Here is a 25075-nt window from a genome sequence, read left to right on the forward strand (position 1 = left end):
ACACAATCAGAAGTGCGTGTGAAGGAAGAAGAAACCATCATGTAGTGCTGGGTAAGTTTGAATAAATAGAGAGTGAGAGAGAGAGATGGACACAGACTTCAATAAAACAGTCTTCACTACAGGACACCGGTCTCATTTGTTTTACTCAGACTTGCGACTCATTTCAGATGTTCCATGTGTGACAGGCAGAACTGAAACGTACCAGATTAGACACAAAACCCTCAAATGTTGCAAACATGTCAAAGAAAGCTCAGGCAACTGAACTCAGCCAGTATGAACAGTTCCTTTAAAAACGTAAAATCAGGTGTGGTCTTTAAAATAAGTTAGAAATCTTTTTCTTTTTTTGGGGGGGGGGGGGGGGGAGACTTCAAAACAAACAATGCAAGGCTATATGGTTTGGGGGAAAAAGCTTACATTTGAGGTAATTTGAGTGAATGATTTTCAGCCATTACTGTATTCAAGCATAAACCATGTTCAAATGACAGTACCCCTTTAATAACAAAGATCTTTGATCAGAGCAATGACAAGGCTTAAATAATTGCTCAAAATGCAGCACAGTACCATAAATTGCCAAAATAATGCCGTACAAGATGATGAAAATTCAAACAAGGGTCATCTTTTATTTTATTTCATATTTTATTTTATTTCTCTGATTTTGCTAATTTTGCTGCCATCAAAAACAAAAAGGCAGCCCATTTTCCTCATGAAACGACTTTTAGAAGGAGGTGGCTTACTTTGGAGATGTGGGGAATCGTAAAAAAAAAAAAAGAGGCAGCGTCTGAAAACGGGCACGAGTAAACGAGGAATATGTCCCCAATTTGAAACGAGGTGCCTAAAACATATTGATCTTTGTTCAGTGCTTAGGAAACACTTCGACCAACATCGTATCCTTGTTTGAATATTCACACTCAACACAACTTCATTTGCCAGCGACATTAGATGGTTGGACAGACGACAGGTATGCAGAACAGCATGCTTTCAGCAAGTCAGCGGCATCAAACCAGACTGACCCCGGGAGGGGCCCAACCGTGAACGTTTTCACAACAATCTCGAGAGAAGGGAGGTGTGCTCATTAGGGGTTGCCGTCCGAGGCATTGGGCCAGGGCTCTGAGCTGCGTCGGCTGAAGGTGGGCCTCCACATGCTCCAGGGGTTGTAGGTGGGGCTCAGGTCATTCTGGGCGAGGGCTGTGTGGCCGGGAGACTGGCCGTCGTTCTCAGAGCTGCCAATCAGGTCGGAGAGAGGGGAGGTGGGGGGCGGGGTGAAGGAGTGCAGAGGGGCGGAGTCAGCGCTGGTGGACCAGATGGAGGGGCTGAAGGGAGGGCTGGACGACCACAGGCTGCTGCCGCCGCCGAGGATGGACTGGAAAACACACACCGTTCACAGAAACCATGGTTACTGGACAAAATGGCCAATTAGAAATGTCGATATGAGCTATATAATACAAACGTGTATATGGACTTAAACCATAACTATATACATCCTAAAACCTTCCAATATGAATGTGCTCTGTTCCAATGCAGATTGTCAATGTGGGGGACTGTGCCTCAACGACATGCATGCTATGAAAATATGGTAAAATAAAAAATAAACATTTGCATTGTACACTCAAACTCAGGGCTTCAGAGGGCGGGTCACTTAACGCTGGAGTTCGACAGTGACATGTTAATGTTGAAAATTCCATGCATCACTCTCTCGTGTGCTTATGAAGTTGCCATGAAGTTGCTATGACGGTCAGAACTGGCTGGGCTCCTTACAACTGTTCTGAACTACAGGGGGGGGATTGTGAATAGGAAGAGCTGCAGAATATGACCACAAGCCAGAATACATTCGGCTTTCCTTCCAAAATCAGTAAATGAAACCACACAAAAGACAACCAATAATGACGATATGAGCCATTTGAAAAATGGGCCCACTGTGACCCATGCAAGCCCAGTATACCCCGCCCCAGGTGGGATGGTGTGCAGGGAGGTCTCACTGTGGTGGGGGTGGAGGGCGAGCTGGAGGAGCAGGGCCAGGGCTGCAGGGCCTCGCTGGGCCACACCGAGCCGGTGGAGGAGGACGAGGGGGCGGGGGCCCGGCTGAAGTCGGGCCAGCTCTGCTGGGGCTCCACGCTCCTCCCAGAGGTCATCCCACTGAACACTGGGAAAACAGCGGTCACACAGTCAGGCGGGACCATTACATCCATGTTACAAAAACGGAACATTCTGGACCTTGAAGATATATATACAGTGTTTCCCCTAGGTTTACAGCTTTGGGGGGTGGGGGGGGGGGGGGTGGCGACCATGTAGAGACAGAAATGGACATGCTGTTGTGCAAATAAGATAAATAACATAAGGCCATTTAGTTTGTTTAATAAAAGAGCAAGCTATACACCTGTTTTATAGGAAAGGTAACCTGAAATTACTTATTTTGTGACCGGGCTCTATATATAAAATACATTAAAAAAAATGTATATATATCTTCTTTTTTTTTTTTACTTGACCTTCCAGGGGGGGCGGGGGGGGGGGCGGGGCACCCCCCTACTATAATGGTAGGGGAAACACTGATATATGGGGAAATCATGGTGCAGATTCTGCTTTATAAAAGGGGCTGTCCTCTGCAACCTGAGCACTGAAAATCGGAGGGAGTTCTTGTCACTCTGATGTTCCTATTTTCGTGATGAGTAGGAAAGTAAACATGGAAACGTGCAAATCCTTTCTGTATCGATCAAGTTCCAGCAGTGAGGCTGTGAATGAATGGCTAAATCAATTCATCCCCACTCTGGTCATTATGCTCAAAGAGAGCTTGAATGAGCGTCACCATGTCCAGCCCAGAAGTGCAGCTCTCCCCAACCAGCACTATCCAGTATGATCCATTAGGCTCCAGCCATTAGGTTGTCTGGCCATACCAAAATAATCCCTAGCCTAGCATCAGAAAGAAAACAAGGGTTGAAAGGTCAGTGTGCCATTCACAGATTGAATTTTGGACGTCTGACCGACAATCCTGCTGGAAGGAGGCAGATTCGACCTTAATAAATTTGAGTAACGACAAGAGATTTGTAATTAGACATGTCTATCATATTTGTCAATAATGCGGTGTTTTCTGTTCCAGATGCTTCCAGATGAATAGCTCTTCCCCTCCTTTTACAGGTTTCATCTTTAAAATGCAATGTTGTTGCTTTTCTATGTGTAGATAGTGCACTTGTTGGGCCATTAGCCATGCAGATGCTTACCTCCAGACAGGTTGAAAGTATTGCTTGATCCGAACGCAGAGAAAGAGTTGATGGAAGTCAAACTAGGGCTTCTCCCGTTGCCAACTGGACTCCACAGTCCAGAGCTGAGGACATTCAAAGTAGGTATGAAGAGATCCATTCATGAATATACCCCAATACAGTCATCTCATTTGATTTCAGAATAGGTTCAATATTATTTTAAATATATAAACACAACTGGCTATTTGTGGGGGTCAGATGGCTGAGCGGTTTAGGAGTTAATCAAAGGTTGCAGGTTCGATTCCCGGCTGTGAAAATTGACGTTGTGTCCTTGAGCAAGGCACTTCACCCTACTTGCCTCAGGGAGAATGTCCCTGTACTTACTGCAAGTCGCCCTTTATTAGAGCGTCTGCTAAAATGACTAAATGTAAATGTATAAATGTATTTGCAGGCTTGATAAATCTTCACAGGAATGGTAAAGGCCAGAAGGTACGATCTAAAGGCAGTTTTTCAGCGTTTTTTAAAAGTGATTATGTGTGTGAAAGAGAGAGAGAGAATAACCTGTCAGAGCTGTCACTCTCCACTGATGTCATAAGTGGGAGGTCGTTCTTCCCCTGGAAGTCTGGTCGGCTCACCGCTGCTTTTCCAGCACTGCTGCCACCTGGTGGAGCAAGGACCACAGGTCAGGACCACAGGTCAGCACAGGCAGGGAGGATCCGGAAGTCATCCTGGATTTAACTAGGTCAAACGTTTCCAGGAACTGACTCTGAAGGTGGTCCTTAGATCAGGCTATTCAGACTTTTTCCCTTAGATGTGTCCATTTGGATAATAATGACCAGGAAGAGGAAGAGGCTGACCTGGGCTTTTGTCATATCCTGCAGCCACGGCAGCAAAGGTGGGGTTTCCATTCTGACCAGGCAGAGACACTGACTTGGTCAGCTTGCATTTGGTGCCTGGCGCAGCTCTCAAACCTGAATCACTGAAGACCCCACAGACACAAATGAGACGACATGCTTAAGAATAAACTCGTGTGGGAATCTATCCATGAAGTGGGACAGATGGTCATGTGATGGCTGCAGAGGTACCTGACTGAGAAGCCCAGAGTCGTGAAGGAGTCACAGGTGGACACGCAGGGCTGGAGAGGGGGAGGGGTGCCGATGGGTCTCTTCAGGAAAAGGTCGGCGTTCATGGTTTGCATGGAGATCTGCTGCATGCTGTCGACAGCTGGGGGGGGGGGGGGGGGGGGCAGTGAGACTACGCAGCAACATCCAGCTCCCTGCCGCTGTGTTTAACACAACTGAAGAGACACACCAGGAGTAGTGGGCCTGCATCTGACCAACAGCTACTGACTACAACTACTGACAGCCACTGAGGCAGAATAGCTACTTATGAAATATCTATTTAAGCAATATCACAAGAGTGCTAACTGCTGAATATGAGGACAGCTGTGACGAGACAGCAGGCTGAGAAGAGAAGATATTCACTGCTGGGCTGACATTCAGCAACAAGCACAACCTTGAGTGTGTTTATACGCTGCTTTTATATGTCCTACAAGCTCGATTAGGCAACAAAGCCATTAACAGATTAGGATTTGTGTATTTTGGATCATTTATTTGTCTCTGCCAACACAATATAGTTTCGCCACTGGACTAGGACTGGACTGTTGCCAGGCAGCACATAAACACGCTCCTGCACAGTAGCGACTAATAGCCGCTAATATAAGCGGAGTGATCTTATGTTTGTTTAATAGTCCCGGTGCTGCTATAGTATATAAGCACTTGTGGAAGGCCTCTTGTACAATCAAACTACTTGACCGGACCTAACTGTTATGAATGATATTATTTCCAGTTGAATGTTATTTTGGGGGACCACACAGCGATATGGTTTGCAGCTCACCACTGTGGGTTTTGAAGAGGGGGACACAGTCCCACTCTGGGGGGGGGGAGACGTCCTTCTCTCCCTCGGAGCCGCTGCTGCTGCCGCTCTCGTTAGACAGGAACTTGGCGAGGGGGGAGGGACGCCGGTCCTCCAACTTCCCATAAGGCACTGGGGCTGGTGGGGGAGAGAGAGATAGAGAACAGGTCACGGATGAGCCAAGGCCAGCCAAAGATAGGCGTTCTGTAACATTGTAGGGGTCTATCTCAGCAGGTCTTTTTGACGGATTCCCCTCAACACAAAAAGGACTTGATCCAAGACGGTAACAGTCAGAACGAAGAATATATATGTCATTTAAGTAGCGTACAGTACTGTACTACAGTATAAGAGCTTTCGCAGCTTTTTCTCAACCGCAATTTCAGAGGTTTTTCCAGGGAGGTTGTGGGGGGTCACATGGTGACAGCTATGCTCGTCCTGACTCTAATATTTCACAGGTAAACGCAAGAAGAGGTACACAGCGGCCGCAGGACGGACCTCTTGGCTTTGGGGGCGTGGCTCTGACAGCTGCTGTAGGTGAACTGTTGGCCAGTGCCTGGGTTAACACCGTCTTGCTATTGAAGATCTTGCGTTTGTTTTCCAGTGGGGTGACATACGGAAGTTCCAGTGAGCTACAAAAAAAAAAATATATATAAATAAATAAGAGTGATTAACAAACATTTAATATGCAAGACAAATCAATTACAAGTGCACAGATGATAGATATTGGAGATTCTCTGGCCTCTGGAGATTGTGAAACTAGTAAAAAAAAAAAAAAAAAAAAACCTACCTTGACTTTGCATCATTTAGGGTCTTGTCCTTTGTATGGACTGGCTTCTTGTTCTTGGACTTGGAGTGTTCTGCTGTTTCCTCTTTCGCTTTCTCCAACACTGGTGATCTGCTCTTCTTATTAATAATTTCCTGTTCAGAGATGCACACAAAACATTAAGATGCGCGGGGGCTTGCCTGCCAAACCAGATGCGTTCCGGGGGCCATGACATTGACATTACTCCGGAGCACACTATTCGACGCCTTGTGATACACACGCCTTGTGAAACAAAGCGGCGAGCAGGCTGGCGGGCCCTACCTCTCTGAGGCCGCTCTCCGTGTCGGGGTTGGAGGTCTCTGTGGTGGTGGAGGACGTGTCGTCATTATCCTCCCTCGGCAGCTCCTCTCCTTGAGTCCTTCCCTTAGTCCTCAGCTCCCTCTCCTCCTTCCTCTTCAGAGATTTGGGCTTGCGCTGTAGTTTCCCTTTGATTCCATTGGCTGGTGGGGGGGGGGGGGGGGGGGGTAGATCAGACAGATTTCAACACTAGTTAGACGACAATGTGGGGTAGAGGAGGAAAAAACGGTTCAAAATGGCTGTGCCGCATTGACGTTTGATGCTAATATAGCAGCAACAGCATGTTATTTTCCCTTGTTGGACTTCAGCTGCATGCAGGTGTGTCCTCATACCTTTGGCCTGAACCGAGGTCTGGTCCTGGGCCAGCTCTTCAGCTGAGGCCTCAGGCCTGTCCAGGTCCTTATCCATGGCCTCCACCAGGCTCATGTAGTCCTGCTCCTCTGAGGGGAGCCGCTGGGCCGCCTCTAGGGGGCCCTGCAGCGGGGCCGGGGGCGCGGCAGGGGAGGGAGTCTGGATCTCCGGAGGCCCAGGGACCGGCTGTGGCTGTCTGGTGGATCGGGCCTTGCGGCTGGCCAGCTGGCTGGGGGAGGGGGTGCTTTCGGAGGCCTTGGGGCCAGGCTGGGAGGAGGGCACGGAGGGTTGGTTTGCCCTGCTGTGGCCCCCTCTGGCGTGTCGGCTGCCAGCTCTGGAGACGGGGTTGGTCGTCCCTCGCAGCGGGTTCTGGGTGGACTCTGCGTAATCGTTCAAACTGGGGGGGGGGGGGGGGGGGGGGGGGGGGCAGCATAAACAGCGAGTTCACATTAAAGCGATTAGAATCTCACAACCGTCCGTCGTGGAGTCGCCATGCACTGCGGCATTCAAATCGCAAACAGACGACACAACCCAAACTTACTGAGAGTCACTTTGCAGGCGTACTATTTCCCTGAGGTCAAAGGGCTTCCCTGTCTCCATAGAGTTGTTAGACGTTTCGAAACACATGCGTCTCTTGAACATCTCCCAGATCCCCAGAGCCTCCAGGTAGGCAGTCACCACCACCAGGAGGAACATGGAGCTGCAGAGAGGACCAGACCGATTCAGGCTCCCTATCCACATTCACATTCAAAATGGGGGGGAGGGGGGGGGGGGGTCTCTCTAGAAGCCAAGATATTTCTATTTTGGCTTGACTGAAGATCCGGGCAGAATATATGAAATCTAATGTGTGTAGCTTTTTGATTTGGTCGGGATGTTTCGTCAAGCATACTAGACAGGACCGGACGGGGTGTTCCAGAAGGATGCAGTTGCTTCCTGTTACCTCATGATGACAGAGATGATGATGTACAGCTCCAGCTCCCAGTTGGGTCTGGGCAGGGTGGCGGCGCACGACGCCAGCATGTGATAGGGCAGCGAGGCGTTGAGGGCAAACACAAAGCGGGAGCCTCCAGCCGTCACCAGCTTCAGCTCCCTGATCACCCTGGAGGCTGTGAAGTCTGGAGTGAACCTGACACCATACACAAACACACACTTTTAATAAGGGTTGGATCAAACCTAAACACCACAATAATGACGGCAAGAGAAACTGCTACTTGTGAACCAGAGCATGCTATTGATTGTTCAATCTAAACTAATTTACAGGCAGAAAGGTTCCTTACAGTATGACTATGTCTTTTGAAGCATTGGGTTTTAGTGCAAACTCCTGGCAACTGAGAACTTTAAATCCAAATCCTTCACAGGCACGTCCGTTTATTTCGATGGACCGTATGTTGATGAGCAGCTGACCCGTGTTCTCAATCTTGAAGGATCTTCTGAGCGTGAAGTTTGGCTCCTTGGACTTCATTTCTAGAACAAGACCGAGTTACCGGGTCAACCACGTCACTGACACTTGGCAGACTACAATGACGATGTATTTTTGAAGTTCATTCCCCAATATTATTTACTGTTACATTTCAAAGCTGTGCCAAATGTGCAAGTGGCTCCCTCTAAGTTACACAGGTTTCAGGCTGAGCCTGGTAGAGTACTCACTGTCGGAGCATTCCTTCAGGTGAGATTCGGACATCTTGAACCTGAGAAAAGCCCCGGGTCCTGGGGACTTTCCCCCCAACTTCAGCCTCTCGTAACTGCCCTGACCCTGGACCACAAGAAACTCCACCACAGTCAAGTTGTTTCTACACACACACACACAACACACACACACACACAGGTAGAGGTTGATACAGTGCGTCTCCAATAAGCTTTGGGATATCCGAACCATTCTTCCATCCAGGGTACCTGTGGACCACTGTCCAGGACATCCTCTGTCTAACGAGGACATTCAGAGATTGTGTCCCTAGTCACGCGTAACACACATCATGCTGATTTGAAGAGGCTTTCTGGACATGTCTGGAGAGTGACAGACGGGCGGCGTGGCCAGGCCTTCTGATACCTGATCATGAGCAGAGAGGTGACCGTGTGGTTGCTGACGGGGGAGAATTTCACACGGAGAGACTTGACCCCCTCCGGCAGCAGGGGCAGGTTGTAAACGTAGGGCTGGGTCGAGCCCTCGCTGAAGCCTTCGCTGCTCTTCAGGAGCGATTTCTGCCAAGGGGGAGGAGGGAGGGGGAGGAGGTGGGGAAGACAGACAGGGTTAAGCCTTTAGTAGCTGCATAAAAACAACTATTTCTTCGGCTGCGGGTCGAAACGATTTTCTCTCCACGTTCGACCTTTGACCAATTCCCCCGAATAAATGTGTGCGCCAAAAATCACCAGCATGCACTCACATTATTCCTGTCGATGTGGAATTCCAGTGTGTTGGGGTTGAAGTGAGGGAGTCTCTCCAGGGGAAACCTAGAAGGTCGAGCATTACGTGGCCTGGGTTAATGAGGCTAACTGAGCTCACTGAAAAGCAAAACATCTCATCTGGGTTCGATTCTGCGTAATTCAGTCCCAGGCATAGGGTGGTCAGGGGGGCCGGGGGTCGAGTATGGCTGGTCAGGAGGGTTGCGTTGGGGGGAGGGGGTCACTCACATTTGAGCCAGTTTGCCGGTGACGGAGCAGAGGTTGGGGTACAGGGCTAGGGGGAGGATCTGGATGTAGACCGGAACATCAGCTGGGTTCCCCAGGATCACCTCCATTTCCTCGAAAAAATACACACGTCCCAAACACAGACTTTCAATACAGACACTTGAGACAAGTTCATGCTAAGCTAGCTTTGACAAGCCACCTTCCATAATGTATTGAACAGTCGATAAGAACCATTAACCTCCAAGAGTAAATCTAACTCTCGACTCTCCCCCCAAAGGTTTTTAGCCATAATGATCTCATGGCTGCCACTAGAGCCAGGTATCTAAACGAGGTAGGTAAGGTAGTGGTGACTGGTCACTCACCGAGGAGCTGTTGATGCTGGTCAGAGGGAAGAGGAGCTGGCGGGAGGAGTTGATGATCGAAGGCCACGTCAGCTCGGCTGAGATCTTGGTCTGCACGATCTTCTGAAGGTCGGCGTTGGCCTCAAACACCGCTTCCGCACTGGAGACAACGGAAGCAGAAGGAAGCACGCCACAGTGGGTTCGCTGGGAGGTCTGCGGTGTCGATGGGTGCGTTCAAAAAAGACTGGGCCGCGAGTCCCTCCTACACAGGAACGCGGTCGTTCTGGACCGCGACTTACATGTTTCCGGAAACCTGCTGCAGTTCCTTCCACTTCTTACGCAGCATTTGATACAAATCCACGTCCGAGTCCCACATGTCCTCCTGCATGCCTAACCCAGACGGCCGGGCCTCAGCTGGGAGCACAAAAGGTTTTGACACTCAGCGCTGCGGAATGGAAAACCTGAAGTTCGAGATCGTAAAACCCGGAGACAAAGGGAACTCTCTTCTGCGCCAACACTCACATTTGAGAACAAACTGTACTCCCACATAACAGTGATCGCCACACTGCAAACTGGAGTCAAAGTAAATCTTTGCGACCTGCACACAGAGAGAAGGACACAGGAGTTGGATAAACACAGTATGCATTTATGTTCTTTCAGTCCAGTGTTAGGGCTCTTGTGCTGTGGCTTAGACACACAACTATATTTTGACGTATGGGAGAGGTGTAATTAGTCCTTGGGTCATTCGACTGTAAGGGGTGGAATCTCTGTGTCTATCTGTGACTTGGTTATCTCAAGAAACGGGCACTGTAAGAATTCCAAATTCTGAAGGTGTATTTCTAAGAACCCAAGGATGTGCAAGGCGGAGTGGTTTGGATGAGCGGTTCGAAATATGAACCCGTTCGCCGCCCCGCTGAGCTACATCCCTTTATGTGGCCCTGTTTCACTCCAATAAGGTATCCCTCCACGCGGCAGGGTACGCTCCCCGAACCCCATCCCGTTTGCCGGATCCCAAAAAGTAGTTCCTTCAAAACGGCCACTGCACCAGGTGAGCCCAGTCCCAAACAGGCCTCAGCCGGCCGGCTCATACTGTACCTTGGACTTGCGTTTGGGCTCCAGCTCGTCTCGGCTGGTCTTCAGCCGCCTGTAGTAGAAGCGCTTGTCATCCGTGAGGGAGTGGATCTGCAGCAGCCGCACCCTCTGAGAGAAGGAGCTGACGATGCTGAAACTATGGTGGACCACTTTCCCCTGGGGGATAAAGACACAATACCAGCACACTTATTGCCCCTGCAGATCCAATCAATAGCCTTGCTGGGCCCGAGCTTGGGTTGTGCTTCGCCCGGCCTCGCGCCTCCACGCGGGGGCCTGGAACATGTACGGTCCCTGTCTGAGGGGCTCCATCGTTCTAGGTTGGTCGACAGGATTGACAACCGCTGCTAGGTTCTGCTCGTTCACAATGTGTTTACATTACTGGGAGTGTTTGACACTGTATATACATTTCTCAGTATCTGGGCTGGGTCTCACCGGAAAGGAGGGCGGCAGGACGATGTGTTTGGGGTAGCTGGTGAGCGTTCCCACGGCTATAACCGCTTTTACTGGTATTGTTAATATCTGTTGGATTGAAAGGATAGGCGAGCACATCCATAAAGTGCAAAGACGATAACAAGACCATGACATCTGAAAACCAACTTCATAATCGATCCGATGCGGCCTTTTAACAACACTCCTTTATCACCTCGTAGTCTGTTGTGATGTGTATGGCTCCGTCATACGGCCCTTCCAAGTCCTTAGCCACCAACGTGACCCTGAACACAGAGTAATAGCCTGAGGCTAGGATGACCTGCAGGGCAAGGGGACCAGAACAGAGGAATTAGTCACACGTACACACACAAACACACCACCCTCCTAGGGTTTTTTTGACCAGCATCAGGGCATCACAGCACAGACACAAACACGTAGATCTGAACAAAAGGATAAACAATTCTTATGAGTCTGGGATGTATCGAGAAAACATCCACATGCACATCACATGCTATTGTATCTGAACTGATTGTAAAAAGAAAAATGATATTCCATGTTATATGCATAAAAAAAACAAACAGTTGCTCCCTACTGTTTTGTGTGAGGTGGCAGTGGCGTTCTGGAGCTCTGGGCTCTTGGCCTGCACCGTGGTCCGGTTTCCCTTTTCAATCTTCAGCAGCTCCACGTTCAGGTTCTCCCCTGTCACCAGCCATGGCTGCAGAACCAGCTGTTAGAGAACCAGAGACAGAAACAGATACAGGAGAGAGAATTAATGCGTGTGTACAGGGAGTGTACACACACACACACACATCCAAGACAGAAGGTGGGTAAACATGTTGATTACCCTCATACTGAATACTCTATTTCCTGTGTGCACCTCACCAACACTGTTACGCAGTCAGCACTGGTCCACTGTGCAATACTACCTACCTCTATGGGGTTGCTGTTGACGACGGCAAAGAGAATGCTGCTGGTGTCTGTAGCACTGAGGACTCCAAAGTCCAGGAGGTGCTCATGCAGACTGGGAAACAGAACCAAAGCCTGTTTGCGGAGGAGATGAAAGATATGTCAATGCAAACTGGTACACCAAGTCAAATACAAAACTATATCAGGAGAGTGTGTGTGTTTACCTCTAGGAAGCCAGTATATGCACGGATGGGCAGGTGGAACCTGGAGGCATTCGTGACCAGGAGGATGTTGCTGTCGATGTGTGTGGAGGGGCGGACTGGCCGGAAGTGGAGGGAGAAGATGTAGCGCGACTCCTGAGGGGGAATCAGGACTGGCTCGCTGAAGTTCTGCACCTGGACAACACACAGCAACATAGGACCTTTACGGCACCTCGGTTTCTGTAACGTTTTGTAACCGTTAGTCAGTCCTCATCCCTGGTCTCATGACTGGGAGCCAAAATACACTGCTTACTAGAATACTGCAATACACATCCAAAGAAATACAAATGAAGAATTCCAGTGACATCATCATCAACAACACCCTCAATATTCAAATCAACCAGACAGGACTAACCTTAAACATGGTGTTGGCTTCCTCTGGTAGTGCCACATGATGGATGTGTATGGCAAAGTGGAAGGTGTTGGTGAGGTGGATGAGCTTCACCACTGGCTCCGTCACACTGTCCCTGATGTGGAACAAGGTGACCGTGTGGTCAAACCCCAAATACCTGCCAGGGTGGGAAGGTGTGGTTAGCACGCAGCGGTTCATTTCACTGCAGGACACCTTCAAACTCAAGGCTTGTGAGAGGAGTAACACGCGTGTACTTGTGGATGCGCGTACCCATCTAGAACTTCAGCTTGGTATGGGATTTCAAGTTTAGAGTAGCTTTTCTCTTTCGCTTTCACAGTTATTTTCCCAGAAGACTGGGTTTGCTTCTGGACTTTTGACGCTGGAATCCAACACAAATGCAAAACATGATTACAATCATGGATGATCCCATTTCGTGCTGGTTTACATGCATCACAAGAAGTAAACAATTGTCACCACCAGCCGTTTTTGAAAAGACAAAAATAGCACCAGGCCACATGCTACAGATCTAATCTTTGATGACGGAAATCCCTCACCATCAAAATGTATACTTGCAACTTTGGTGTATCTATTCTCCCCAGCTTTCAGTGTGATCCCCTTGAAGTCTATGGTGATGGCATCATTTGAGGGTGTTGCTCGAACGCTCTGTAAATTCAACAAGTGATAACGTTTACTTGATAGTCTCGCATTCGTAGCACAAACATAATTTAAGAAAATACCAAACTTGTTACTTGTAAAGGTCTGTGTGTGCAGTTTCAGGTTTTTTGTTTCTTTTGGACGTTTTTCTTAGTAATTGACATTTGTAGAAACACACAATTGTGCCATTGCTGGCAGGTCACACACTACCTACACATTCTTGTTCTCAAGCATGTATTTCTCTGAAAGGGGTCAGTCGTTTCAGAGAGATCTCTCTGATCACTGCTTTGATGCTTTACTTGTTATCCATGCTGCATGATTTAAAGGACTTTATTTGGCACACACTGGAACCTGAGTGGAAACTGAGAATGATTCCGTTCAAGTTAGCAGATCACCGAAACTCACTGTAATCTGTACATCTTTCGCCCCCGAATTTAGAAGATGCAAATTTAGTTGTTTTGGTTTATCTGTAAAACAAGGTTTCTCTTTAAAAAAAAAAGCATCATAATAAACTTGAATGTTTAATGTAGCTGGCATTTAAACATTAAGTACACAAATGTGAAGTCAATTACTGCATTCATCCGACCGTTTACAGTAGTGACGTTGGCATGGAAACACACCGAATCTCACTACCTAGGAGGCCCCATACCTTGTGACCGTAGCGTCCCAAAGTCAAGCATCTCTATGGAGGAGTAGATTCCTGGTGCTGTGAACATAGAATATATGTGAGACTCAGGGCCTCATTTACTAACAGGATTGCGCCCATTTCAGGCGTACAATAGCGGGTAAAGACATAAAACCGTATTTACAAAGGCAGCGCACTTGAGTAAAAACGCAGATTACCGCTGCTGGGAGGGTATAAGGGAAAGTGGGCGTGTGCCGCAAAGAGATGGGAGGAGAGGTGTATTTCTTCCTCATAACATGTTTATGTTAGCTGTAACTTCATGAAACAATATTTCTATCTCCTGTTCGCTGAACCTTCTTTTTCTTTTCCTCGTATCACCCATGGTGGCAGTAACATGCAGGCGATTTCTCCCGTCTTTTAACGGCACGCTAATTACTGTAACACTAAAGGGCGGTGTAAGGCGCTGATTGCCCGACGAGGATCTGGTTTGATAAATACCACGCAAAATGCGGAAATACACCGTGCGCTATTTGCGGTTGGGCAAAGGCGCAGATTAAGCTGCGGTCGCAATGTTAGTAAATGAGGCCCTCAGTGAGAGACTGATGCTGACTGATGCTGGGAGGGTGCGGAGGGGCCTACCTGAGGTGACCTCCACCTCCACAGGCAGGATGATGAACTGGTCTGGGTCCGAGGCGTTGGTCTTGATCCTGATGAACGCTGTGTGATTGTCAGCGTCTCGCGAGGAGAAACTGGCCCTCATAACCCCCTTAGTCTCAAACGGAGGGATCTCCTGGGAACAAATGGTTTGAAAAGGACTGAAATTAGAATAGTCCAACACTGGTAAAACTCCATGGACACTTGGTATGTAGTAGTTAGTTACTGGATGCACTTATTTTCCTGCATTTTTGATTAATCCAGGAATGAATATCGAAATGAAGTACATATTCGTTAGGGTTATCTGAACAAAAACCCTAAATGGTACCCACCCACAGATTGTGAGTCCCTCCTTGCTGCCCTGTGGGTAGCTCAAGATGCAGGTCCCCTCCACTAGTGTACATCTCTACCACCTACAAACACAACACACAACAACTGCCTTATGGAACGAGACAAGAACACAGTGTGCCAGGGTGTCTGCGTCTTCATGTATGGTGCCATGCAAAATAGGGTGTGACTTTGATAGGAGATATGTTGTGTTTGGAGGAGGAAGTGGTTGCACTGTTGTTATTGTTACCTGCAATGGCTCACTGTGTGGGTTGTGGATATTAATGAGGGGAGAGAAACTGCTGTTCACAGGCACTCTGGCCCCTATAAAAGGCCTCAGCCTGTAAGGGTTTGGGATCCCCACACCAAATACCTGCGCGACACAACGACAACACAGCATATCAAGTTGTTGAGTCACGGATAAGGAAGGGCAGTCTGAACTCGCGCTCTGTGGGAGTGTTATGTTTTTGGCCTAGTCGAGTAATAACAGTGAACACTGAACACTTCTTTTTTTGTGTTGTTTGAACACTTGACCCTGGTTAATTAAACGCACAGCTGTACTTCCAACACGGGTTTGTCTCAGACTCTCCTGAATTGTAGACGGCTCCCCCTCTTTCAGTTATGTTATTAACATATATACTGTATGTTACAATATATGTGTGTGTATAGCATATAGCATAATATAGCATAGCAGTATCCCCAGAGAGTTAGCGCCTGCCCAGCCCTCCCAGCACCAGGCACTAGTGTTTCCCGCTACCCAATAAGCAAGCGAGCCCCATGGCTGCGACCCGTTCGCTAATCAGCACCCCATCTGATAACGTCCTCGTGCCTCACGCAGGGTGAGGCACGAGGACCACCTGAGTGGCCAACTCAGGTGGAGCAAGGCTCCCTGGAAGAAGAAGATTAAGAATTGTTTCTTTTGTCAAAATAAACGCACAAGTGCTAATCACCATTTTCCGCTTCCAGTTTCCTACATTGTACATGTAGACATTGTACATGGCACACAACGGTGTCTCTCTGTGGGCTGCTACAATATATATACACACATACACACACACACACACATATCCAATATATACATACATATCCAATGTGTGTATTGGAACAATACTAACCTGATATGTAAACACTCCGTGATGTGAGGTATTTATAAATAAAGTATTCTCTACGTTCCCCACTACTCGTGCCAGAAAGACCACATCAAACGATGTATTTCCCCCCGGCAGGATTATCTACAGGGGAACATTGAAGAAGGGATTAGTCATTGCTGTTCATAGACAACCCATAAATACCATGTAGAGGTTGATCCACACCCAAACTGATTTGTTTTATGCATTCTGTGCCTTGCATCTAGGCCACTCAACCACTCTTCTCCACCTCGCTTCTCACCAAATGTTTAAGATACTTATTTGCCACAAAGCTTCAGAATGTACCTTTGCAGGCTCTGATATGAGCCATTATCTTGTTACTTGCAAGGACTCACTGTTTTGTGTGTATCTAGATTATGGGATTAGTCGTCTAAACCAGGTTTCTGTCTTTTCGTACAAGATGTGCCCTAAGTTCAGTGTTGAGCACCGTGTTTCGCGATTAAGTTAAAGGCCAGTTCCAAGAGACGTGGCATTTTGACAATTTGGGTTATGTGCCTTTTAAGACTTTAGGGCTTAAGAAAGGTAGCTCTAAACAAGTACAGGACAAAACAAGTTACAAAAAAACAACGTGAAAAACAGCCATGGGTCTAGGGACTTAATCCTTTTTGAAGTGTCCTGTGCAGAAGAGAGATCAATACTGTGTACTAACCCTGTTTTCAAAGAAAGATGCATGAAAATGTGCAGTTGTTGCCGATATAGATATCAAGCTTATCTCCTCTGGACTGGAGTTGTGTAGGTATACTTTCTCCATTTTTGGCATTCCAACAGGCCTAACAACACAGAAAAGGAAGAACACATTGACTTGCTATGTTACACAAGTGAGCTCATTGAGGGTGCTTGGCTGACAAACACAGCCCTTTTATGTGCAGTCAAATATCTTAAGCTAACAGAGGTCCATATGCAGCTGGATCCTTGCTACAGGGAAGTTTGTTTACTCACTGTTCATGGAAATCCAGCATGGATGGTTCAAAACGGATCGGCCTGCTGTTTCCCCGCTGTAAGGACGAGCTGGGAGTTAGAGAAGAAAGGAGGGCCATTAGCAGTGGGAACAAGGAGTCACTGGACAGACTGGTGTCCATCTTGCGATGGCGCTCTGCAAAGACCACTGTACGAGGCGTTGCACGGAGAAATGTGTGTGTCAGATTTGCCAATGACAGCTCAGTGTGCCAAAACAAGGTAATGGAAACCTGACAAACCTGTCCAGCGACAGGTGCTCCTATTCGGCTGTCCCATAGCAGGGTTCGTTGGTCCTTCCTCATTTTCAATATCTACTTTATGTTCTCACTAACAAGTAACAACCACAAATGGAGAATCATTTCAGATTCGGAAATTCAAATCAAGAAATGTTGATCAATGTTGAAAAATCAAACCATGCAACCATAGGCTAACCTACACTCACCGGCCACTTTATTAGGTACACCTCTTCAATTGCTTGTTGACACAGATAGCTAATCAGCCTATCACATGGCAGCAGCTCAATGCATTTAGGCATGTAGACATGGTCAAGACAACTTGCTGAAGTTCAAACCGAGCATTAGAATGGGGAAGAAAGGGGATTTAAGTGACTTTGAACGTAACATGGTTGTTGGTGCCAGACAGGCTGGTCTGAGTATTTCAGAAGCTGCTGATCTACTGGGATTTTCACGGACAACCATCTCTAGGGTTTACTGAGAATGGTCCAAAAAAGAGAAAATATCCAGTGAGCAGCAGTTGTGTGGACGTAAAAGGTCTTGTTGATGTCAGAGAAGAATGGGCAGATTGGTTCGAGATGATAGAAAAGCAACAGTAACACAAATAACCACTTTTTACAACCAAGGTATGCAGAATACCATCTCTGAACGCACAACACGTCGAACCTTGAAGCAGATGGGCTACAGCAGCAGAAGACCACACCGGGTGCCACTCCTGTCAGCTAAGAACAGGAAACTGAGCCTACGATTTGAAAAATTGGACAACAGAAGATTGGAAAAACGTTGCCTGGTCTGATGAGTCTCGATTTTATCTGCGACATTCAGATGGTAGGGTCAGAATAGGGCGTAAACAACATGAAAGCATGGATCCATTGTAGGGGGTTTAACCCCCTACACCATCCTGCCTTGTATCAACGGTTCAGACTGGTGGTGGTGGTGTTATGGTGTGGGGGATATTTTCTTGGCACACTTTGGGCCCCTTAGTACCAATTGAGCATCGTTAAAACGCAACAGCCTACCTGAGTATTGTTGCTGACCATGTCCATCCCTCTATGACCACAGTGTACCCATCTTCTGATGGCTACTTCCAGCAGGATAATGCACCCTGTCACAAAGCTCAAATCCTCTCCAACTGCTTTCTTGAACATGACAATGCATTCACTGTACCCCAATGGCCTCCACAGTCACCAGATATCAATCCAATAGAGCACCTTTGGGATGCGGTGGAACGGGAGATTCGCATCATGGATGTCAACTGCGTGATGCTATCATGTCAATAAGGACCAAAATCTCTGAGGAATGTTTCCAACACCTTGTTGAAAGCATGCCACAAAAGAATTAAGGCAGTTCTAAAGGCAAAGGGGGGTCCAACCCAGTACTAGCGAGGTGTACCTCATAAAGTGGCCAGTGAGTGTATCTAAAGTACCTAAAGATGACACTGTTTCGTTTGTTTGACATTTTGTTTTGACATTTGTTAAAATGTCAAGACATTTTTGACATGTGGAATCCACATGCAATGTCATCCTTTAACGACATACTGGAGACAATAATTATTTAATGTAACATACATACAGTTAGGTCCATAAGTATTTGGACATTGACACTATTTTCATCATTTTGGCTCTGTATACCACCGCAATGGATTTGAAATGAAACAATCAAGATGTGCTTTAAGTGCAGACTTTCAGCTTTAATTTCAGGGTATTTACATCCAAATCAGGTGAACGGTGTAGGAATTACAACGATGGTTCGTTATGAACCTTTGGGTCATGTGACCCGAAGGCAGCACGAGGGTTAAGAATGTACCAAACAGTTGATTTGGCCACACCTAATGTTTTTTGCTATCTCTCTGATAGGTTTGTTTTGATTTTTCAGCCTAACGATGGCTTGCTTCACTGATGGTGACAGCTCTTTGGACTTCATATTGAGATTTGACAGCAACAGATTCCAAACACAAATACAATACTTGAAATGAACTCTAGACCTTTTATCTGCTCCTTGTCAATGAAATAACGAACTCCCTTTATGAGGGAATAACATACACCTGGCCATGGAACAGCTGAGCAGCCAATTGTCCAATTACTTTTGGTCCCTTAAAAAGGGGGGGGCCACATATAAAATGTATTGTAATTCCTACACCGTTCACCTGATTTGGATGTAAATACCCTGAAATTAAAGCTGAAAGTCTGCACTTAAAGCACATCTTGATTGTTTCATTTCAAATCCATTGTGGTGGTATACAGAGCCAAAATGATGAAAATGGTGTCAATGTCCAAATACTTATGGACCTAACTGTAGTTTAAATGTACAAATGTCTGAACAGGTTGATGAACAGGTTTTAACTCAAACAAATCTTTCAGACATTATGATGCGAGGATGTCACCCCACATGGGAAAGAGAACACTGGAATGACAGTATCGTAAATCTTATGAAGTTGTCAGACGGAGGACTTTGGGCAAAGTTGAAAATTCGTTGTTGGGTGTGATTTCAAAGACCTGTCAACCCTTGTGCTGCCTTCGGGTCACATGACCCAAAGGTTCACAAAGAACCATCGTTGTGTTTACCCCAATTTTACCCAATACAAAAACAAATAAATAGCACATTCTTTTAACCTTCGCAATGTGGGGGGTCTGAGACAGCCCGACGGTTAAAAGAAAATTCCTCAATTTGTTTTTGTATGCAGTAAAGTTGTCGCAATAAGACGGTGGGTCACAATGACTGATGGGTCAGAATGACCCGAAGATAACACAAGGGTTAAGGCTGCTCTTGAATGAGAGTCAGACCGTTTGGCTATGCTAGCTGGAACATGTCTGGGTCTGTTTGTACCCTCGAAGGGAACAGTAGGGTCCTAGTTACACCAGCTCTTAGCACTGCACATACCCTTAAACATGGGTCCCTGACCGACCCTCAGCTGAGTCGATTACACACACCCCTCTGTCCATGTGTCTGAGTGTGTGCTGTATGTGTGTTCACAGTGGAGTGCTAAAAGAGGGTCTAATACAAAGTCCTTCTCTCATGCACTGATGAAAAATATGTGTTCATTCTACAACTTGTTGAAAGCCAGGGGTATAGGCCTATAACACGATGAGCTCTGAATACCCTTCCAAGGCTTGTAGGTTACATTGCTGTGGAAACTTCTACTCTCCCGGGTTACAAAAATAACCTTTAGGACTAACAACCTCGACATGTCTCACGACTGCAGTCAGTGAAGACATCAAAAGCAGATAGAACATCAAGAGACGAACATTTGGAGGCATTAGCAATGTGTGAAGCGGTTTATAACTGCACGATAACATCAGCATAATAGGCCACAAGCCACTTCCTGTTCCGAGCACAGTTCTATGCATTTATCTTGAAGAAATGTTCAAAGAAAACCACTGGGCATCATAAGTGGAAGCCATTTTGGTCTATCTTTTACACTGACTTACTTATGTAACATAGGCCTGTCAATTTCTGAGCTTGGGGGCATACCAAAGGAGTACATTTATTGCCATCACCAAATATCGGTTTTCATAACCTTAGCAATACAAGTATATAAATATATGTTGTTTTCCCCCCACATTAGGCAGTGACAACATAAGCCCCATCACTACCAACTTTTAACTATCCTACTTTCATGTTATCTGAATTGATGTATTGAATCATAAGATTATATGAATATTCATACATTTATCAACCTGCAAAGGTGCTAAAACATAGAAAACACAATAGCATAACATACCTGCCTTTGTCAATTAATTTAAGTTTATTCATTAGGTTCAAAGGTGGAATGTTAGTAGAATGTCTGTCCAAAGACTATTTCGATTTATTGTAGGCACTCATGAGCCAGCAGATTCATGCAGTTAAACACAATAATGAAAACCTTTTTATTTACAATACATGGGAACACTTCAAATGTAGAATGTTGTCATTGCATTTATTAATCACAATTATCACACATACTTTTCATTTATTTATTTTAATTTGCAGCCACAGATGGTGTTTGACACGTAAGTGGGTTTAACTTGGTTGCTCGTGCGGGTTGCTCTGAGTGATAGTCCTCTATCTGAGAACAGATAGTATATTACTGGAGCAGTTACTTTGCCCAGTTAGAATATTAGGACATCTGTAGTGCCACAAGACCACCATATCAGCTTATCAGAGCACACGTGCCTGGTCTTTCTGGACATTGATCTTCATTATCAAATTTGTTTTTTTCCAATATTTAATATCTAACCGAGTTTCGAATACTTGACCGAACTCTAGGTTATTAACATGCAAACATTTACACAAACACAAGAATTAGTTGCACAAGTCCTTATGACCAAGAATAAAACTGTGTCCTTGCTAAACCAAGAGACAGAAGCCTTGGAGGAAGAGGAAATGAACCTGAATAGATGGAACTCTGGCTGTAGTTACTTGGCTGTAGCCCTGGTTAAATGTTCAAAGATTCCACAAGATACATTTTAGTCATTGGACAAGTTTCCACAACACAGTCAGTTCAGAGATGTTCCGCTAAAGCAAATGTGAAATGACACTCGTATTTGTGACCTTTTGTCTCGGCGGTGCAACACCAGATTTCACAGTTAGGGAATGATGACCGATTTATAAAAGTATTTTTTCCTTTTGAAAAATACATACACACTATTAGAATAATAATTTGGACAAAGTTAAGACAGGAACCCTGTAGAGGAGATTGTGGCAGCATCAGTAGGCAGTCATTTTGTGCAGGTATCAAGCCTGGTTGAACATGAGCAGGAATCATCCAATTACATAAAACTCAAGACTGAAAGTACGGTAAGACAGGATCCCAAAACGATCCACTCTAAATCCTTATTCTGAGTCCTTTCAAGACTCCATACAAAACCAGAGGTCCTGGACAGAAAAGTATGACAGCAGTTAGCCAATCATTTGAATCTCCAAGGCCTAAAGAGCAGCTATTCTTACCGTACTGCTAGAAAAGGACCCAAAATAGAGCCAGGGAGTCAGGGAACTCCACAGGCAGCTTGTAAAACAGCTGCTGTTGCAAGGCTTCTCTGTCATGGACAGTCAGACTTCCACAATATGTAGAATGAAGAAGAACTATGTTTTTACTGTTTGTTTTCTTATGCTTATAGTTTAGCCACAATTAGATAACCTCACACCCACTAGAAGTACCGTTAATACAAAACGTATAAAAAAAAATTAAGTAAAGCAACAATCTTTAAACTTGACTTGGTCAAGACCCAGATACTGAATGTTTATGTCCACAGTGCATCTTGGTCACATGGGAAGGAATTAACAACTTTGTTTGTACATGTAAATTAATTAAAGCCTACAGCACAAAACACAACTGTAGTCAAGGTACATAGCTGTGAATTAAGATGCCTTTCTAAATGGGAACACAAGGCAAAGATAAACACATGCCACGGGAATTTGCATGTAAACATTGATGGCTGTGAGTGAAATGTGGATTTTAACATTCCCCTTTAACAAGAATACTCAACCATTTCAACAGCCCGTTTTATTAGTGACCTTCTTTCAGTTGTGAGTTGTGACAAACTAACAATTATGTCTCCCAGGCTGTCCTTTAACCCTGCCTTTGATACACAACTCAACAGCCTTTCTTCACTAGAACTCATACTATGCAAAAACAGGTTAACGTGAACAAGGTGTGGCACATGTAGAAGACAGTTCGGTCTGTGTCCACTGGAACGATGTGACTATCATTTTAGATTCATAAGTATTAGACAACCAGCTGACTGGAGAGAGGGTTTAACAAACACCTCAACATAAAAATGGCCCACTTTGGTACTAGCAAAGTCAAAGATAACATACAGCCAACAGGTGATCGTTATTCAATCAGGCAGATACTTAGGACATCCTGTTACTTCCACACACACACTATCAATTTAGGACAGCATGGATCATTTTACTTCTACCCTCGTACAATCAATAACCTGCGTAAGCCAGCTAAGCCATTGTTGGAGCAGCTTGAGAACTAGAAGGCTCCTTCTATGTAATGTTGCCTGCCACAAAAAGAAGTCAACACAAGGTGACTAAAGAGCATCAAAAGAAAACAAATGACTTTGCTAGAAAAAAAGTCTTACCTTTTATGATGATATGTAATATCTATTTCAGGCTCTTTCTGTAATACAAAATGTAAAAAAAAAATATATAAATATATTTATCATTGTAAGTACAATATTACCCCCCCCCCCCCCCCCCCCTTTGGAGTAATCAAAAGTTACGTTCAACTATCACTTAAAAAAACACTTCCTTGTGAGGTTAATTTATGATGGTAATTCGGGAGCATAAAAAGAGCGTAAACACAAGTGCACTAAAAGATCTTACCTGCAAGAGACTTTCATCCCCAAAATGAAACACTTCTAGGATTGTATCTGTCTGAATAAAAGCTGGAGGAAATGATAAAAACAAAATATAAACTTTAATGTATAATGTGTTTGTATTGACCTCGTGAACAACTTCAATTTTGACACACATGCACTAAAACGTTCTCGTGGCTGTCTGACTTGGGCCTTAACTTATACTTCCTTACAAAGCTTTTAAAACAGACTCAAATTCAGTTCTTATTTCTTATAAATAAATATTGATGTCGAGATTCTTCCTTGCTTGTGAAATTGCCCTATTCACTCCTTTAATAAGAAATACACTGTCTGAAGAAAAGTTACTATAACAGGAAGTGGAGTTCAAATGAAACTTATGTATCCACAACACAAAGCTAGCTATCCAGTTATAGCTATGACTTTATACTTTCACAAAGCCATGTTTTAAGTGGCTTTGATACCATTAGGAAAAGTAGATGTCGTTACATGAGGCACTCAACTTACTACCCAAGTGCAACGTCAACATTTACTAGAATTAGCGCAACCAAGGCAGGACAGTTATTTGTCGTTAGTCTGTAGTGTAGGGACATCTCCGAACTAGTTTGTCTCTTATTGACATCATTGCTACACAGCTAGCAAGCTGCACATACAATTGGCTATCAAGAACACCTAGTTTCATTATATTTACAACCAAATACGTATGACAGTGGCAATATATTAAAGACCAGTTAGCAAACTAGCTATAAAATAGCTCAATATGAATAGAAACTTGCTTTCTTCAATTCACACTAGTATAATATAACCCGAAGCTAACTCAGGCTAGCAAGTAGTGCTAGCAAGTAGTGCTAGCAAGACAACACAAGAGCAGGCGTATCTAGCTAGACCACTCGGTGGCATTAGATCACTACCAAAAACGCAAATACAAACCTTGTTTGTTTGCCTGGGCAATGTGAAAGAGTGTATAAAATAAAACCCTAAAACAAAGTAGACGCAACCATTTCGCCCCTACTGTCGGGCAGAGGTTACTCGAAGATCTTTCAGCTTGCGCCATTCTGTTCTGACTGCATCACTGTGGTCGCGTGTTCCTATAAACATTTCAACGATTTCTTACTACCTGGCAGCTACAATGTGTCCAGCAGTGACACACTGGCCTTCTGTGGACATTTCCAACAAATACATGTAGGAGCCAAGCGGTAACTTTGTCACACTGACCTTGGTGGTGTGCAGACCATTACTATAATATAAATTCTCTACTTTTTGCTTATGCTATTCATATTCTTGAGTATCTTTTTTTTTTTTTACTAATGTTGATATAAATAAACGTAGTTTGATTTAACCACTCGGATGATCAAATCACAACTTCATTTATCACATTTTAAACGTATTCAGTGACTAAAACATCTACTATATTTCATTCACCTTCTTTACATTTTAATTTAGCTATGTATAACCTCCTAAACAAAGCTCTTTAAGAAGCTGACTATATTGTTTTATTATAGGCTATATGAGTCTACATCTTGGACGGGTCGCTATTGCAAAACACGTTTTATACTGCAATGAGAATAAACAGTAGGTTATAAAGATTTTAAAT

At 45.3% G+C, this 25075-nt stretch overlaps 1 protein-coding gene across 1 annotated transcript; it reads right to left on the reverse strand.

The window, feature by feature from the left end:
- Positions 1–124: 124 nt before the first annotated feature.
- Positions 125–24544, reverse strand: LOC136965978 (transmembrane protein 131-like). The gene is made up of 41 exons (XM_067260302.1): positions 24412–24544; positions 23492–23553; positions 23248–23285; positions 16929–16997; positions 16639–16759; positions 15957–16073; positions 15092–15214; positions 14847–14927; positions 14500–14650; positions 13885–13941; positions 13641–13702; positions 13136–13244; positions 12852–12960; positions 12585–12738; positions 12194–12364; positions 11994–12104; positions 11656–11790; positions 11278–11382; positions 11067–11153; positions 10638–10790; positions 10065–10140; positions 9842–9956; positions 9564–9702; positions 9205–9314; positions 8958–9024; positions 8624–8775; positions 8224–8366; positions 7854–8040; positions 7517–7702; positions 7118–7276; positions 6558–6973; positions 6190–6368; positions 5893–6023; positions 5601–5734; positions 5088–5243; positions 4277–4415; positions 4049–4170; positions 3753–3852; positions 3213–3316; positions 1977–2140; positions 125–1360 (listed from the first exon to the last, which is right to left on the reverse strand). Exons 1-41 carry the CDS (start codon positions 24533–24535, stop codon positions 1073–1075), a joined length of 5406 nt encoding a protein of 1801 aa, XP_067116403.1. The 5' UTR covers positions 24536–24544; the 3' UTR covers positions 125–1072.
- Between the last annotated feature and the right edge of the window lie 531 nt (positions 24545–25075).

The sequence above is a fragment of the Osmerus mordax genome, chromosome 22 (assembly GCF_038355195.1).
Source record: "Osmerus mordax isolate fOsmMor3 chromosome 22, fOsmMor3.pri, whole genome shotgun sequence".
In the NCBI taxonomy this organism is placed as follows: Eukaryota; Metazoa; Chordata; class Actinopteri; order Osmeriformes; family Osmeridae; genus Osmerus; species Osmerus mordax.